This window comes from Sebastes umbrosus, chromosome 24, assembly GCF_015220745.1.
Source record: "Sebastes umbrosus isolate fSebUmb1 chromosome 24, fSebUmb1.pri, whole genome shotgun sequence".
Taxonomy (NCBI): Eukaryota; Metazoa; Chordata; class Actinopteri; order Perciformes; family Sebastidae; genus Sebastes; species Sebastes umbrosus.
The window spans coordinates 11,118,026-11,137,449 of NC_051292.1; the positions used below are offsets into that span (position 1 = coordinate 11,118,026).

Consider the following 19,424-nt stretch of genomic DNA (forward strand, 5'->3'; position numbering starts at 1 on the left):
TCCATTAATGCACAATTGGTGAGAATTTGATCAGAATTAATTGGTATGGTTTGGTTATATCTTGCAGGTCTGTCACTCTTTCTGTGGTACAAACAGGCAGCAAGCATCCTCAGAGGATCCTTAGGAGCCTGTCAAAGCCCCCATGTGGCTGCAGCCAGAACGTGCATGCAGTGCGACTGGAGGCCAATACAACAGGTTTGATATATTTATCAAGAAAGTGTTTTCAGCAAATCCATCCTTCACAGTTTAATATTTTTTTAAAGATTTATTCTTAAAGAATTGCCCTGTAAAAATCTCATTCCTCTACCACTCTCATGCCTTGTTTAGTTGGGCCTAAAGGAGGGTGTGTGTGTGTGTTTTATCCTTCTTATCCAGATTTTTCCATTCAAATGAATGTTTTTAATCATATCTGCGAACCTCCTTGCTCAAACGTTATCTAACTATTTTCTAATCATTGTGATTCACAGGTCGGAATCGCACAGACGCCTGGGTGGAGCTGCCAAATTGGTGAGTCTTTGTTACATTTAAGTACATTTAATGTGACCTTTGTTTATTTTTTGGTGGGACAGAACACGCAGTGTGTTGCATGTACCAACATCAGACAGTCGTTTATGGCAAGACAAGAAGTGCATTTGACAGCAATTAAATCAAACATGGCAGAGATCAAAAGCACCACATTGACGTGGTTATTTTTAGAGATTCAAGATACTTTTATTGTCATTGTAGGCATACAACCAAATTACGTTTGATGAACTCTCAGTGAACAGCAGCAATAGAACAAGATAAAAACAAGACGATAAGATAAAAACAAGAAGGATAATAAAATATATATATGTATATATAATAGAAGAGACTAAACCCCACAGACGTAACAAATGACCAAAGCAAAGATGCCTACTGACTAGCCTGTGAAATAAGAATGTGCATATTTGTTATACTGCATCACAATCAACTAGAATGAAGATATTTATATGATGTTTTTGTACATCATTTTTGTGCTCATATTTATATACATTTGTGTATAATTTATTGGTGCTTATGACAATATGGTAAAGATACAATTGAAAGAAGAATATAGCTGAAATATGTATTTGTATTTATTTATTTAGCGCAAATTAAGACTACACAAACATACATAACAAAAAAATAAATAATATACTGTGCAGGAAGAGGCAAAAAAAAACAACCACTGGGCTTATTTGAAGCACCCACCTAAATAGTGTTAAAATTTCACAATGTTATAGAGATCACAAGATTTATATACTGAAATAATATGACTACATAATAGTGATGACCAACAGTTAGAACAAGATATATATAATAACAACAATAGACAATACAAATATTAGAGATAAGAAATGTTTGTATAAGTGTATGTGTGTATTTGTGAGGGGGATATTGGTTGAAACATCTATGTTGACTCCAGAGCAAATGTAACCATACAGTACATAACACTATGAGTGAAACAAATAAACAAGTAAAAATACAGTGCTTCATTCAAGGTTAATAGACAGACATTTGCAGTGAGGAGTGACATAAGCGATGGGCAATGCTCTTCTTTGAGCGATGATGTGTGTATTCATGAGAAAAAACAGTTCAGTGTGTGACAACATGAGAAACTCTGTGCTTGAGGCCACTGTGGAGGGTTTTTGTAGTTCTGCAGCAGAACATTCTGACTCCCAAACTCACTGAAAAATGCCCTGACATCCCTGTTTACAGGACTTTGTCGTCCCGGGAGTCAGGCTGCAGTATTCTGAGGGTGAAGATGAGTCTGATAGCTTCTCTAAACCAGGGGTAGAACAGAGCGTAAATCACAGGGTTCACACAGGAGTTCAGCAGCATGATCCAAGACAACACTGCAAAGTATGACAAGCTAGTGGAGGTGTCCTTGCCTGCTAGAGAGGGATAGTAATACGGGCAGAAGCACATTAGAAACACAGCTATCACAATCCCAAGAGTCCTGGCTGCCTTCCTCTCTGATCTTTTAGCGGTTGGAGCAGCAGCGACGCTGGTAGCAGCAGTCTGCAGCCGAATGACACGCAGCTGAGACATGGCGACCACAAACACCCTCATATAGAGAACAACCATGGCAGTACAGGGCCCGACAAATGAGATGAAGAGATCCAGTGTGCCTGAGATGTGGCTGATGACCACCACACACTCCCCATGGCAGGTGCTGAACCTGTCCGGCCGCTTTAAGTGTCCCATCAGAATACACCTGTTGTAGACAAGAGAGCAGGCCCAACATACACAGATTGATATTTTAGCTCTGTACAGGGTGATCTTAGTGGCGTAGAGCAGCGGGTCACAGATAGCCAGATAACGGTCGATGGATATGAGCACCATGTTGCCCACAGAGGCAGAGAGCAGACAGTAAGAAACATAAGGAGCCAGAGCACACATCAGCGCCCCCAGCAGCCAGCACGTCTCCATGTAGCGCAGGCCTTCGATGGGCATCACCAGCAGCCCCACCACCAGGTCGGACACAGCCAGGGACAGCAGCAGGGTGTTGGTCGGGGTGTGGAGCTGCCGGAAGTGGGAGATGGAGATGACGACGAGCAGGTTGAGAGTCACGGTGAGCAGAGAGACGAAGGCCAGCAGGGTGTAGAGCAGAGCGGTCTCAGAGCGGGGTTTAGGGAGACGCCTGCAGGAGGAGTTGAGGTCGGGGAAGCAGAGCGGAGGGCCCCCGGTGCTGTCCATCAGGGAGAAGGGAAGGAGGGATGAGGTGGGGGCAAGAGAAATGGATAAACTCTCTACCAGGCAGTTCATTTATCCTCCTCTAATATCACCCTCCCATGTTTCCAATAACCCAAAGAGATGACGTAACTTCTGTCCATCACCATTCATTTCATCATGCCTCTCTTTTTCATCTCCCTCCTATATCATTTTGCATGTATCTTTAGTTTATTATTCATACATTGCGTGTCCACCTACCACTTGCAAACAATACATACTTTATAAAGTTTAACCTGTGTATTCCTGCCGAGCTCCAGCTCTTCAATTCATCATGCAGGAAGAGTCCTTAAACCCAGTTTGAGAACTTGCAGAGTTGCAGAACATCCTGTCAAAAATGCGTTACTGAGAATTTAACAGGACCCTTTTATTACTAGCTTTTCTATTGTCTATAATAAGCCGATAGGTTTGCAGTTTTAAATATTAGTAAGTCATTCCCAAAAGGGTCTTGGGTGTCTTAAGCCGTGGGCACACTGCCCGCATGAGGCTCGCGTGACGGCAGCGTCGCGTCGTGGCTGCGTGATGCACACCTAGGGTGTTCACACTAGACGCGAGTTAGCTGCCTTGAATGACGAATACAGACTACCGCCACCTGCCGGTGTGGAGAGTTATTTCATCTCACGCAGGCGCAGAACGTCCGTGCTAACCAGCTGTCAGCTGTAGTCTTTGCCGCGTGTTCAAATGCAACTTGTCGGCCAAGACAAAGGCGACGTGAGGCGCCGCAACAGCTGGCCTTCATCGCCTGTAGTTCTTTGATGTCGACTTGGTGTGTCTGGGCCTTTATGGCACATCTAAAAAGACATAGCAAGAGTAAGAGGAGAAATTGATACCACTCTCATGTATATATGTTGTATATATCATTCATTTAGTTGTCTTAACCCTTAGTAAATCTTTTGGTTGAACTCATAAACCCTTTATAAAGTACGCCTTGTTGTTAAAATATGTTGAATGACTCCAACCTTTACCCTCACCTCTCTCTCCTCAGCCCACAGGAGATGGCAGTGCTGATTGTCCCGGCCTTCTGGCATCATTTTCCATCATGCCGTGACCGCTGCCCAAGCTCTGCTCCTCTTTGAAGGCCGAGGACCATCAGACCACCATCGACGACTACATCCGGCCATGTCCGCCATATATAGAATATCTGATTCAAAGGATTAGATAATGACACATCTACTCAGTATAATGTATAATAGTATGGATTTTTTTTTAAAGTTATTTTTTAAGCATTTATTGATAGGACAGTGAATAGAGGGAGAGATAGAAATGACATGCGGAAAGGACCACAGGCCGGATTCGAACCCAGGTCCACCGCTGTTAGGACTGAGCCTTAGCCATACATGGGCGCTCGCTCTACCGACTGAGCTAACCAGCCGCCCTAATAGTATGGATTTTGATGGAATCTAATGGGCTATGTTACACAGTAATATATTTTCTGTCACTTAGTAAGTATACTAAGTATACTAGTTATGATAGGCCTTTCTTTTAGGTGTCTAAAATATGTTTTGCTGCTGCCCCCGTCCACAGTAGTACATTGTTTTGCTTCCGTGCGGTAACTCCTGTCTGCTTCTCCAAACTGGGGGCGTGCCGACCGTCATCTACTGTAAGTAACACACTGACTATGGATATATACCTCATACAACCCCACTTTAAAACATCCAAACTATCCCTTTTAATGTTCATTCAATTCAATGTTTAAACAGAATTTTCTACAATTAGATTTGCAGGAATACACAGGAGAATGGAAGACTGCATCAATTGGAAAAACATCTCCGAGCTTCAAAACTTTTTGAGACTTTTTTTTTTTGAGCTTAAACAAGTTGACTTGTTTACCCGTTTTCATCCTTACAGTTTATTTGTTTAACACCTCAGATTGGTCTGGTGCCTCAGTGGTTTAGAGGTGTTACTTTATAGAGTCATCTCTAAAGAGGTGTACTAGCTCTGCTAATGAGGCGCCCTCTTCAGACATTAATCAGTGCTTGTTTTGCTGTTGGGTGAGAATCTATAATTTGACCTCAGAGGTATTACTCTCTGTCTATCAACATATTTGTGTTTGTGTGCATGGTAGATGTTTCATCATATATTAGCTCTACAGTAATGTTGAGGTGACCAATTATGTTAATGGATTAAATATTGTGAATGTATATTAACGTGTGAAAAGAACATGGAATATATTAAAAAGTGCATTAAAATACATGGAAGAACCCTCATAAATAAAGAATGTATAAATAATAAATTTATTCCTCAAGCATATTTTATAAAATAGAAATAAATCACTTAATCTGCAGTAGATATATATAACATATATAGTCATTTATACAATATATTGGCTCATTAGTATGTTTTCTAATTATTTTTTGAAAACATAATTATTTGGTTTAGGACCACAAGAGTCATGTAAATAGTAATAAAGCATTTAATTGAATTGTACAATAAAAATACGCATTAATAAATTTGTTTACAAATATATTTATTAATTCATGAATACATGTACTAAATTACAAAGTCATTCATCATTTGACATTTTAATAGGCAATAAAAACGAGCAACATTAAGCGGAAATAACCAAGTAAAGTACAAGTACTTTAATTTTGTACAGTACCTGTGTAAATGTAGTTAGTTATTTTCCACCACTGGAAAATGAGGAAAAGGACGTAAAAACTTTGATCGTATAGCATGTCAAAAAAAAATATAGTATGTCAAAAGAATGTCATAACAGTATGTCATTAAAAAATTATATAATATGACATTAGATAATAATATAGGATTTAAAAATAAGTCATCGTATGGAATGTCATAAAAAGTCATAGTATAGGGTGCCTGGGTTAGCTCAGTTGGTAGAGCGCGCGCCCATGCTTGGTCCTGACCGCGGCGGCCCGGGTTCAAATCCGACCTGTGGCCCTTTCCGCATCCATTCTCTCTCTATCCACTGTCCTCTCAATAAAAAAAAAATGGAAAATGCCCCCCAAAAAATAACTTTAAAAAAAAAAAAAAGTCATAGTATAGTATGTCATAAAATAATAAAATAGTATGTCAAGAAATGTCATAGTGTAATATGCCATAAAATCATAATATATTATGTCATAAATAGTAATATAGTATATTATAAAACATAATATAGTATATCATACGTTAGTTATTTTCCACCACTGGAAAATGAGGAAAAAAACGTAAAAATAAAACGAACAAGTGAAACATATAAATTAAGTGTAAATTTATTTTATCACATGGTTGGTGGGAAAGAAAAACATATATATTTTAACCCACTGATTGGAGGTTAATAGACATTATGGGAAAAGTAGAGCCTATATTTCTTTTTCCCCATTTTAATTATCTAAGCAACCATATTATTTCTGGATGCTTTCAGTTATATTTTTTCCTGACAAGCTTTAAATCAGTTTTTAACTTAGTTTTTATTGCAGTTTCAGCAACTTATAGAATCATCATCACATTCTTTCCTACTGTATTTTCATTTTACAGAAAACACAAAAAACAAAACATCTTAAACTGTAATTTCAATTGAATTCAGATAAAAGGGAGGACGCATACTTAAACAATCCAAAGAATTAAAATGAAATAAAGTAAAATAAATAAATTTAGATACAATTAAATGTGTTTTTTAAATAGTTTTAATAGATGTTGTCTGTTTGAGGGAAGTATTGATGAAGTTTATTGAAAAACAAAAAGGTCACGGAGACGTCAGAGGTCAGAGGTCAGAGGGCGGAGAAACAACACGGCGGACGAGACGAGCAGCTCGAGCGGGAGCTTTCCACCCGCAGTCTGAAGTTCGTGGAAGTATTTTGGCTTTTTAAGAGGAAATAGGAAACTTCTGCTTTGTGGAAACTACTGCGGAACGACGAGACGAGAGGACGAGAGGGAAACAACACAAACTACTGGATTAATAGAGTTATGAGGTGAGTCAGAGGCTCAACGGCTCAAACAAACGGCGGCCGTTGTTAGGTAGCTTACAGCTAACTATGCTAACGGCCGTTGCTAGTTAGCTCACAGCTAACTCTGCTAACGGCCGTTGCTAGGTAGCTTACAGCTAACTATGCTAACAACTGTCGTACTTTAACTGTTTAGAGAATCAACAAACGAGCCAATTGCTCAAATTCACCCGAATGATGAGAGGCGAACAGTACAGATTATAGTGAGAAAGAACATGTTGTTTTATATCGCTTTTGGTGTGTTTTATGAGTTTTATTGTCAGAGGTGGCTAACGCTAATCAAGACACCTGTGGATGAGCAACTGGCAGCCACTAAAGCTACAGAGGAGGGCACAAAATGGCGGACTATCTAGTTGCCATGTGATAATAATAAAGTATTGTATATATGTGGTATGCCGTATATATATATATTTGTATATAGTTGTATTGCATGTGCATATTGTATATTATAAATTGTATATTATAAATAATCATTTGTGCATATAAGAAAAGATAACAAATAGTCAATATGAGTAAGATAAATATGTAAGTAATGAATCTGTATTCTGGATTGATAACAAATTTATATTTTGATAAGGATAATTATATCAGTAATTAATTTATATTTCTGTATGACAGAGATAAAGGTTCTAATTATAGTTATAATAATTATAAATAATAATAATTATAGTTAGACAAATTTAGGAACATTTAATTAGAGTATGGCTCAATAAGGAAGCTGGTTAACAATTAGTAAATGACTTATGGAGAAGGGTTGGGATTAAATAAGTTTTCCTTTTCTTTATTTTTATTTTTTTATTTTTTTGTATTCTACATGTTTGAAATAATGTGCTGAATTGTCTTCATGCATGCTTCTGTCATTGCCTCACATTGCCAACTGCTTAATACTGTAATGTTGCTGTTTGCATAATTATCTCCTTACACGTGAGCCTTTAGTTAAATGGTCCAGTACATTTATTAAATGCCACCCATCAGCTTGTAGTGTTATGTGGTTAATTAGCTCCAAGCACACAACTCTAAACGGCAGCCTAAATTATTATTTATTACGTTAAATTTAAATAACTTTTCAGGGCTTATGAATCAACATAATGTTGCCATTTCCACAGTTGGAAACGGCAACAGTCAAATGACATGATTTTTACATTTGACTGATTGTGTGTTTATAATGTGTTTTTTGTGTCTCTGTCCTCCAGAAAACGCTGGAGGAACAGCTGGAAAACCGCAGATAGGCTCATCAGAAGCAGCTCAGCTCCGAGACGAGAGATCTAGCAGAGGATGCTGTACCAACTCACTGAGTAAGAAAACACCAGTAAAGCAAAATATTCTGTCGATAGTGATTATTATGTGTTTTTAAGACTGCCTTCACCGTCTTTCAGAGGCTGTAGCAGCCTCAGTTTTAGAGCTGTGTGAAGGTACTGTAACATATTTAACTAGAAACCTAAGGAATCCATTGGTACCAACCAAGTCATGTTAGCTTGCTCCAAAGATAGGCTAAACTTTGGCGAGGAAAAACTGGCATGTCCATTTTCAAATGGGTCCCTTGACCTCTGACCTCAAGATATATGAATGAAATGTTGCGTTCCCCCATTGGACCCCCGATTAAGTATATATATAATATACCCGACTTCAGTTTAACAGTGTCGGCATACAGTTTGACACAAATCGTTGTCCATTGAGCTCGATTAACCCGACTAAAAGCCGACCGCTACAGCCGACAGACAACAACTGGCGCTCAGACAAAACTTTCCGGGTAAAACTCGCGCTCCAGAATTTCTGTTCCACTTGTGTGAGTAGTAGTGTCTTGCTAAAATGAAGCGTCAGATTTTTAAGAGGTTAATTAAAAATCGATACAGCGTTTTGGAGAATCGAGTATTGCAAAACATAATATCGTGATACTCGTGTGTATCAATATTTTGTCAGACAAAATGTCATAGTAGTATGCATTAAAAATGTATAATTTATTATGTCATAAAAATGACATAGGTATAGCATATCATAAAAAATGTCATGATATAGTATGCTATAAAAATTGTCCTCTAAGAAATGTCATAAAAAAAAGTAATTTAATTTAAAGAGCCATAGTATAGTACGTTGAAATAGTCATACTAAAGTATTTCGAAAAAAGTAATACAAAAGTTATAATAATAATACATTTTATTTATAGAGCGCTTTTCATGGTACTCAAAGAGACTTGATTCAACTTAAAATTATCATAGAAAACAACACACTAAAAACATACAACACAACTTTAATCAAATATTAAAGTAGTTCTAAAACAGTGCGTTTTGTTTTGCGATTTGAATTTGGACAGATTGGCGCAGTCTCGGATGCGTTTGGGGAGCGAGTTCCAGCGGCCGGGGACAGCTACGGAGAAAGCTCCGTCTCCTCAGGTCCGGTGCTTGGTCCCGACTGGTCGAGACAGGAAGTTGGCATCAGAGGAGCGCAGGTTGCAGGAAGGAGTGTGGCGGTGGAGCAGGTAAGTCATTAAAGAGTCAGTGAAAAGTATGTGGAAAACATCATTAAAAGTAATGGTATAGTATGTCCAAAAAAGTAAAAGTATAGTATGTTGTAAAAAAATATAGTATATCAAAAAAATGTCATAACATAATATGTCATTAAAAAATAATATAACATCACATTAAATAATAATATAGGATATCAAAAAAAGTCATCTTATAGTATGTCATAAAATAATAAAATAGTATGTCAAAAAATGTCATAGTGTACACTGTGTGCACAATTATTAGGCAAGTTGTATTTTTGAGGACTATCTTTATTATTGAACAACTACAGTGCTCTCAGTCAATCCAAAATGTTAATAAACCTCAAACCTGAATATTTAAGAAAGTAAAAGTGAGGTTTTGGCTTTCTTAGGAGAATATCTATGTGTGCAGAATTATTATGCAACTAAATGAAAAATGAACATTTTCCCATCTCACTTGTTTATTTTCATCAGTTAAAGTGAGAATAATAAACAAACAACTCAAAATTTACAAATAAACATTTCTGACATTTCAAAAAAAAATATCCGTGACCAATATAGCCACTCTTCTTTTCAATAACAGTCATAAGCCTTCCATTCACGGAGTCTGTGATTTTCTTGATCTGTTGACGATCAACTTTTTGCGCAGCAGCAACCACGGCCTCCCAGACACCGTTCAGAGAGGTGTACTGTTTTCCTTCCCCGTAAATCTCCCGTTTAAGAAGGGCCCACGAGTTCTCAATAGGGTTTAGGTCGGGTGAGGAAGGGGGCCGTGTCATTATTCTTTCATCTTTAAGGCCTTTACAAACGCAGCGGAGTACTTCGATGCACGCGACGGAGCATTGTCCTGCATAAAAATCACGGTCTTCTTGAAAGATGCAGACTTTGTCCTGTACCACTGCTTGAAGAAAGTGTCTTCTAAAGACTGGCAGTAGGTTTGGGAGTTGATTTTGAGTCCATCTTCAACCCGAAAAGGTCCAACTAGCTCATCTTTAATAATACCAGCCCATACCAGTACCCCACCTCCACTTTGCTGGCGTCTGAGTCGAAGCGGAGCTCTGTGCCCGTTACCGATCCGGCTACGGGCCCATCCACGGGCCCATCCGTCCGGTCCGTCAAGAGTCACTCTCATCTCATCAGTCCATACAACCTTTGAAAAATCTGTCTTTAGATATTTCTTGGCCTTGTACTTCTGGGCCCTCCAGGTAGGTTGCAGTTCTGGAATATGACAGCACTGGAGGATAACGGGTTCCTGGTAGCTTCACGTTTGATTCTTCTCAAATCTTTGGCAGTTAATTTGCGTCTTTTTTTCTCAACACGTTTCTTGCGACCCTGTTGACTATTTGCAACAAAACGTTTGATGGTTCTGTGATCAATCCCCAATATCTTAGCAATTTCAAAAATGCTGCATCCCTCTGAAAGACTTTTTACAATCTTTGACTCTTCAGAGTCAGTTAAATCTATTTTTTGGCCCATTTTAGCTGAGGAAAAGAAGCTGCCTAATAATTATGCACACCTTGATATAGAGTGTTGATCTCCTTAGGCCACACCCTCCCTCATTACACAAATACCTGATAAGCTTAAATCCAATAAGCATTGAAGTTTATACAGCTTGGAGTTGGAAAATATGCATAAAAATGATGATAGGGTCAAATTACTCACTTGCCTAATAATTGTGCACACAGTGTAATATGCCATAAAATAATAATATAGTATATCATAAACAAATAATATAGTATGTCAAAAAATGTCATAGTATAGTAAGTCCTAAAATAATAATATAGTATGTCATAATACATTATGCCATAAAATGATAATATAGTATGTCATAAAATAATAATATGTTAAGTAAAAAAAAAAAAAAAAAAAAAAGCCATAGCATAGTATGCCATGAAATAATATGGTATTTCATAAAAAGACATGGTATAGTCCGCATAAAATAATAATATACTCGGTCAAAAAAAATTCAGCGTAGCATGCCATAAAATAATAATATAGTATGTCGAGGTTTTTTTCGACATACTATACTGTGAGTTTTTTTTCGACATACTATATATATACTATGAGTTTTTTATGACTTGCGGCTCAGGTAGTAATATGCATGTCTTTAATATGAATACCGTGTCTCTACAGGACAGATGAGCAGATCCAGAAAACCATACGGGACAAGTTCAGAGAATGCACTGCGCTCACTACAGCTCATCGTCTCAACACCGTCACAGAAAGCAACCGGACACTGGCGAGTCCTCCTACTCGTAGATTCTAGAAATGAGTACTTGTTTATTATCATAAAAGGCATAGTATGTCATTAAATAATAAAATAGTATGTTATAAAATAATATAGTATGTCAAAAAAGTCGTAGTATAGCATGTCATAAAATAATATATTTCATTAAATAATAATAATATAGTATGTAAAAAAAAAAGTCATAGCATAGTATGTCATTAAATAATAATATAGTAGGATATTAAATAATAATATAGGATATAAAAGAAGTCATTGTCATAAAATAATAATATAGTATGTCAAAAACATTAATAGTATAGTATGTCATTATAAAATAATATAGTAGGACATTAAATAATATAGGATATCAAAAAAGTCATAGTATAGTATGTCATAAAATAATAAAGTATGTAAAAAAAAAATCATAGTATGTTATGCCATAAAATAATGATACAGTATGTCAAAAAATGTCATAGTATACTGTGCCATTAAATAATAATAATATAGTATGTAAAAAAAACGTATAGTATGTCATAAAATAATAATATAGGATATCAAAAAAACACATAGTATAGTATGTCATTAAATAATAATATAGTAGGATATTAAAATAATAATATAGGATATCAAAAAAGTCAGTGTACTTTGACATTAAATAATAATATAGTACGTCATACAATGTCATAAAATAGTAATATAGTATAGTATGTCATAAAATAATAATATAGGATATCAAAAAGTCATTGTATGCCATTAAATAATAATAAATAATATATTGTCAAAAAAGTCATAGTATAGGAAGTCATAAAATATATCATAAAATCATATAGTATGTAAAAAAAATAATATGGTATGTCAAAATAACTCAGCATAGGAGGTCATGAAATAATAGTATAGTATGTCAAAATGAATCATAGTATAGCATGTCAGAAAAAAAGTCATAGTATACTATGCCATTAAATTATAGTATGTAAAAAAGAAAAACTGCATATTATGTTGTAAAATAATATTATGATGTCATATGGTAATAATATTGTATGTCAAAACAAATATTATGTCATAAAAATGAATATAGTATGTCAAAAAATGTAGCGTTATTGCATAGAGCAGATTAATGATAATTTATGAATTAATGTCAAAATAGTTGTAAAACGCGAAAGAGAGTTGATACTCGGCTTCAGATATCCCACAATATTAGTTGCACTATTAGAATTCACCCGTATTTTCAATTTCGGATGCCACCCAATGTGGAAAAAAATAGGGAAAACTTCAGAATTTGATATTAATCAATCGAGTCTCTTAATCTCAGGGTCGCCGCGGAGTTCTCGGGCTTAGCGAACAGCGATCCGAGTTGTTTACACATACACACAAAATCAAGTAACCAAGTTCTCTATAAAATGAAATGTTTGACTATACGACAGTACTACTAACAGAAAATAATCGAACAAAGGAAGGAATACAGTTAATACAACGACGAACATTTACGGACAGAAAGAAATTAAATGCGACTCTCTGAAATGTGATTGAATTTGATGTTTGCCTGTCAATTCAATTTATTTTGGTATTAATGCACCATTCAGCAGCAGAGAGTTCAAGAAGCACCAGGGAAGATTGTGAATCGCCTTTGTCTTTATTATCACATTTCAATGTTTACAGACTCCATGAAGTCCACGAAGAAGAACTTGGAGCCTTTCAGCCAGCACACTGATGAGGACCTGTGGAAGCTCTGGAGGAGGTTAGTAGAGTTAGTAGAGTAGAGTACTACCCCACTCTGTGTTAGTACTAGTACTAGTACCCCACTGGTAGGTGCTAATGAAAAGATAATACAATCTAAAAATTCAATATGTATATTGGCGAGATGACAGTTTTGCCAGATTACATTAATCACACATAATCACAAAGCAGTTGTAAAAATGTGAGGTTTGTTTTGCGATTTTAACAGATTGCGTTTGGGGAGCGACGGGACAGCTACGGAGAATGCTCCGTCGCCCCAGGTCCAACGCTCGGTTCTCAGCGGCGGAGACAGGAGGTCGGCATCGCAAGAGCCGAGGCTGCGGGAAGGAATGTGGCGGCGGAGAAGGTAAGTCATTAAAACACCGCACCATAGTATAGCATGCTCTAAAAATGTCATAATATAGTATGTTGAAAAACGTATGCTCTATGATCTATCATAGTTTTATGGTTGTTTATTGTCATTTTATGGTAGTCTATCCGTATTTAATGTCTGATAGTAGTTTTTTGGTGGCAGTTTGGTATTTTGATCATAGTTTTTTTTTCGTAGTTTAAATAAACTACCATCAGACATTCCTAGTTTAATGCCAGTTAATCGTAGATCAATGTCAGATGGTAGTTTATTGCCAGTTAATTGTAGTTCAATGGCTGATGGTACTTAAATGTCTGATGGTAGTTTTTTCCAAGCCTTTTGTCCTAATCTTTCTTTTTTTTTTGTTTTTCCCCTGTTTGTAGTGTAGGGGCCTCACCGGGTCCTGGGCGATAAAGAGCGGCCTAAGGACCCCATTCTTCACCAAGGAAAAGTGCGCACCGCCTTTTCCTTCATTTTTGGCTGCTTTCCCATCCGCTGCCACACGGAGGATCAGCCCTTCCGTTCATCAGCCGACGAGCATCGCAACGGCCCGTTATTGTCCGAGCCCGCGCGACGCCGCCGGACCAATTAACGACGATATACGCCACTATCGCTTCGGAGAAGCGATTCAAGTAAGAGGCTTGTGTCTAGGCAGAGACTAGTGAAATTGTGTATTCCAATAAGTTAATAACTATTGTTGATTTGTAGTAAATGTACGGACCGCCGAGTCCATTTGTTTGCTTTACTTGTTATGCTTTGTTTACTGTTGCTGACTGTTTGATCGCTGTGTGCTTCTCCTTATGTTAGCTTCTGCCAAAACGTGAAGATCTGTAGCTGTAGTTTATTAGTAAAAGACCAGTGCACGGCTGGCAAACGTGATCACAAACACACATTCTCTTGCTTTTGTGTTTTGCTTGATTCTAGTTTAGTGCTTAGAGCTGCCTTGTAGAATATCCATTTGTTTATTGAAAGTGTTGTTAATCATTAATGACTACTGTTTAATAACTATTGATTTAGATTGATGTTGTTGGAGTGTTGTTGATTGATATTACTATATTTAAATAAATGGTCTTACTTTAAATAGAGTTGGCTGTGTTTATTGTGCATTTGTATTGCGGTAACAGCCGGTTGTGAGAGTTAGTGCTCGGATTCACCCTTCATCTCCTAAGTGTAAAGTAGTGTTTAAATACTGGCATTTGGAGTGAACAATCCCCTTATGAGACTGAATTAACGTATTGGTCCCCGATTCCAGGGCGGTGCCCCGTTCATTATTAATGTTTATTGATAATTGTTATTTATTAATTAGCTAATAACCAAACCTGTTCCCTACAGTAGTTTGTTTGTTTTCTACTAAGAATAAAGTGCCATATTCTAAGCCGGACGGTAGAATTCAGAGACTTGGTTAAAGACTGTGCGCTTTAGTATTTTTGACAGGAAAGGTAGCACGCGGTAGGTAGGATTGGTACTTTTAGCTGTCGGCCGCAGGCCGAGTCAGTCAGGCTCAGAGAAGAGATTACCGACGGTTGAAATGTTATCGGTAAGCGTAAGGCGAACGTGTTTGGAGCGAGCAGACTAGAGGTCGGAGGAGGAATAATGAGTTGCGCCACTGACGTTTTGATCAACAGTGTTTAAACTGGAGGAGAAAGAGAGTGCGGCTGGTGCGGTAGTGGTGTTTTGTGGACAGATTTCAGTCAGGGCTAGTACTTACTTCAGTTTGTTTATGTGCTATTAAGTTATAAAAAGCACAAATAGAATTAATAAATAAAATAGAGTAAAACACTGTTTGCTTAATTGTTTTAAATGGGTTTTGTATTTCCTATTTATGTACAGAATATATAAACTGAATGTCTCCACTTTTGCGTTATGGCTTTCTTACTACTTGCCAAGAGAATCTTTATGAAAACCAATTTCTGGTATTTTAACTTTATGGATCTCAGTTGGCGTATAGTATGTCGAAAAAACATCATACTATGTCGAAAAAAAGGTCATAGTATAGTATGTCGAAAAAAACGTCATAGTATGTCGGAAAAAATGTCATAGTATAGTATGTCGAAAAAACGTCATAGTATAGTATGTCGAAAAAACGTCATAGTATAGTATGTCGAAAAAACGTCATAGTATAGTATGTCGAAAAAAACTGCCCTGGTGCGTCGGGAAAATTATGTGGTGGGACGAAAAAAACTGCCCTGGTGCGTCGGAAAAAAATGTGGTGGGACGAAAAAAACTGCCCTGGTGCGTCGGGAAAAAATGTGGTGGGGCGAAAAAAACTGCCCTGGTGCGTCGGGAAAATTTGTGGTACGACGAAAAAAACTGCCCTGGTGCGTCGGGAAAATTTGTGGTACGACGAAAAAAAACTGCCCTGGTGCGTCGGTAAAATTTGTGGTACGACGAAAAAAACTGCCCTGGTGCGTCGGGAAAATTATGTGGCGGGACGAAAAAAACTGCCCTGGTGCGTCGGGAAAATTTGTGGTACGACGAAAAAAACTGCCCTGGTGCGTCGGGAAAATTATGTGGTGGGACGAAAAAAACTGCCCTGGTGCGTCGGGAAAATTTGTGGTACGACGAAAAAAACTGCCCTGGTGCGTCGGAAAATTATGTGGCGGGACGAAAAAAACTGCCCTGGTGCGTCGGGAAAATTTGTGGTACGACGAAAAAAACTGCCCTGGTGCGTCGGGAAAATTATGTGGTGGGACGAAAAAAACTGCCCTGGTGCGTCGGGAAAATTATGTGGTGGGACGAAAAAAACTGCCCTGGTGCGTCGGGAAAATTATGTGGTGGGACGAAAAAAACTGCCCTGGTGCGTCGGGAAAATTATGTGGCGGGACGAAAAAAACTGCCCTGGTGCGTCGGGAAAATTTGTGGTACGACGAAAAAAAACTGCCCTGGTGCGTCGGGAAAATTATGTGGTGGGACGAAAAAAACTGCCCTGGTGCGTCGGGAAAATTTGTGGTACGACGAAAAAAACTGCCCTGGTGCGTCGGGAAAATTTGTGGTACGACGAAAAAAACTGCCCTGGTGCGTCGGGAAAATTTGTGGTACGACGAAAAAAACTGCCCTGGTGCGTCGGAAAATTATGTGGTGGGACGAAAAAAACTGCCCTGGTGCGTCGGAAAATTATGTGGTGGGACGAAAAAAACTGCCCTGGTGCGTCGGAAAATTATGTGGTGGGACGAAAAAAACTGCCCTGGTGCGTCGGGAAAATTTGTGGTACGACGAAAAAAACTGCCCTGGTGCGTCGGGAAAATTTGTGGTACGACGAAAAAAACTGCCCTGGTGCGTCGGTAAAATTTGTGGTACGACGAAAAAAACTGCCCTGGTGCGTCGGGAAAATTATGTGGCGGGACGAAAAAAACTGCCCTGGTGCGTCGGGAAAATTTGTGGTACGACGAAAAAAAACTGCCCTGGTGCGTCGGGAAAATTATGTGGTGGGACGAAAAAAACTGCCCTGGTGCGTCGGGAAAATTTGTGGTACGACGAAAAAAACTGCCCTGGTGCGTCGGAAAATTATGTGGCGGGACGAAAAAAACTGCCCTGGTGCGTCGGGAAAATTTGTGGTACGACGAAAAAAACTGCCCTGGTGCGTCGGGAAAATTATGTGGTGGGACGAAAAAAACTGCCCTGGTGCGTCGGGAAAATTATGTGGTGGGACGAAAAAAACTGCCCTGGTGCGTCGGGAAAATTATGTGGTGGGACGAAAAAAAACTGCCCTGGTGCGTCGGGAAAATTATGTGGTGGGACGAAAAAAACTGCCCTGGTGCGTCGGGAAAAATTTGTGGTACGACGAAAAAAACTGCCCTGGTGCGTCGGGAAAATTATGTGGTGGGACGAAAAAAACTGCCCTGGTGCGTCGGGAAAATTTGTGGTACGACGAAAAAAACTGCCCTGGTGCGTCGGGAAAATTTGTGGTACGACGAAAAAAACTGCCCTGGTGCGTCGGGAAAATTTGTGGTACGACGAAAAAAACTGCCCTGGTGCGTCGGAAAATTATGTGGTGGGACGAAAAAAACTGCCCTGGTGCGTCGGAAAATTATGTGGTGGGACGAAAAAAACTGCCCTGGTGCGTCGGGAAAATTATGTGGTGGGACGAAAAAAACTGCCCTGGTGCGTCGGGAAAATTTGTGGTACGACGAAAAAAACTGCCCTGGTGCGTCGGGAAAATTTGTGGTACGACGAAAAAAACTGCCCTGGTGCGTCGGAAAATTATGTGGTGGGACGAAAAAAACTGCCCTGGTGCGTCGGGAAAATTATGTGGTGGGACGAAAAAAACTGCCCGGGTGCGTCGGGAAAATTTGTGGTACGACGAAAAAAACTGCCCTGGTGCGTCGGAAAATTATGTGGTGGGACGAAAAAAAACTGCCCTGGTGCGTCGGAAAATTATGTGGTGGGACGAAAAAAACTGCCCTGGTGCGTCGGGAAAATTTGTGGTGGGACGAAAAAAACTGCCCTGGTGCGTCGGGAAAATTTGTGGTACGACGAAAAAAACTGCCCTGGTGCGTCGGGAAAATTATGTGGTGGGACGAAAAAAACTGCCCTGGTGCGTCGGGAAAATTTGTGGTACGACGAAAAAAAACTGCCCTGGTGCGTCGGGAAAATTTGTGGTACGACGAAAAAAACTGCCCTGGTGCGTCGGAAAATTATGTGGTGGGACGAAAAAAACTGCCCTGGTGCGTCGGGAAAATTATGTGGTGGGACGAAAAAAACTGCCCTGGTGCGTCGGGAAAATTTGTGGTACGACGAAAAAAACTGCCCTGGTGCGTCGGAAAATTATGTGGTGGGACGAAAAAAAACTGCCCTGGTGCGTCGGGAAAATTATGTGGTGGGACGAAAAAAACTGCCCTGGTGCGTCGGGAAAATTTGTGGTACGACGAAAAAAAACTGCCCTGGTGCGTCGGGAAAATTATGTGGTGGGACGAAAAAAACTGCACTGGTGCGTCGGGAAAATTTGTGGTACGACGAAAAAAACTGCCCTGGTGCGTCGGGAAAATTATGTGGTGGGACGAAAAAAACTGCCTGGTGCGTCGGGAAAATTTGTGGTACGACGAAAAAAACTGCCCTGGTGCGTCGGAAAAATTATGTGGTGGGACGAAAAAAACTGCCCTGGTGCGTCGGAAAATTATGTGGTGGGACGAAAAAAACTGCCCTGGTGCGTCGGGAAAATTTGTGGTACGACGAAAAAAACTGCCCTGGTGCGTCGGGAAAATTTGTGGTACGACGAAAAAAACTGCCCTGGTGCGTCGGAAAATTATGTGGTGGGACGAAAAAAACTGCCCTGGTGCGTCGGGAAAATTATGTGGTGGGACGAAAAAAACTGCCCTGGTGCGTCGGGAAAATTTGTGGTACGACGAAAAAAACTGCCCTGGTGCGTCGGAAAATTATGTGGTGGGACGAAAAAAACTGCCCTGGTGCGTCGGAAAATTATGTGGTGGGACGAAAAAAACTGCCCTGGTGCGTCGGGAAAATTTGTGGTGGGACGAAAAAAACTGCCCTGGTGCGTCGGGAAAATTTGTGGTACGACGAAAAAAACTGCCCTGGTGCGTCGGGAAAATTATGTGGTGGGACGAAAAAACTGCCCTGGTGCGTCGGGAAAATTTGTGGTACGACGAAAAAAACTGCCCTGGTGCGTCGGGAAAATTTGTGGTACGACGAAAAAAACTGCCCTGGTGCGTCGGAAAATTATGTGGTGGGACGAAAAAAACTGCCCTGGTGCGTCGGAAAATTATGTGGTGGGACGAAAAAAACTGCCCTGGTGCGTCGGGAAAATTTGTGGTACGACGAAAAAAACTGCCCTGGTGCGTCGGAAAATTATGTGGTGGGACGAAAAAAACTGCCCTGGTGCGTCGGGAAAATTATGTGGTGGGACGAAAAAAACTGCCCTGGTGCGTCGGGAAAATTTGTGGTACGACGAAAAAAACTGCCCTGGTGCGTCGGGAAAATTATGTGGTGGGACGAAAAAAA

At 39.4% G+C, this 19,424-nt stretch overlaps 1 protein-coding gene across 1 annotated transcript; it reads right to left on the bottom strand.

Annotated features, from left to right (window-relative positions):
• Window positions 1–1,713: 1,713 nt before the first annotated feature.
• On the bottom strand, window positions 1,714–2,700 carry LOC119483341 (trace amine-associated receptor 13c-like). The gene has a single exon (XM_037761367.1). The coding sequence runs from the start codon at window positions 2,698–2,700 to the stop codon at window positions 1,714–1,716; it is 987 nt and encodes a 328-aa protein (XP_037617295.1).
• Between the last annotated feature and the right edge of the window lie 16,724 nt (window positions 2,701–19,424).

Excerpts from the sequence above, each read along its gene's own strand:
- LOC119483341 (XM_037761367.1), bottom strand. The coding sequence starts at position 2,700 with ATGGACAGCACCGGGGGCCCTCCGCTCTGCTTCCCCGACCTCAACTCC.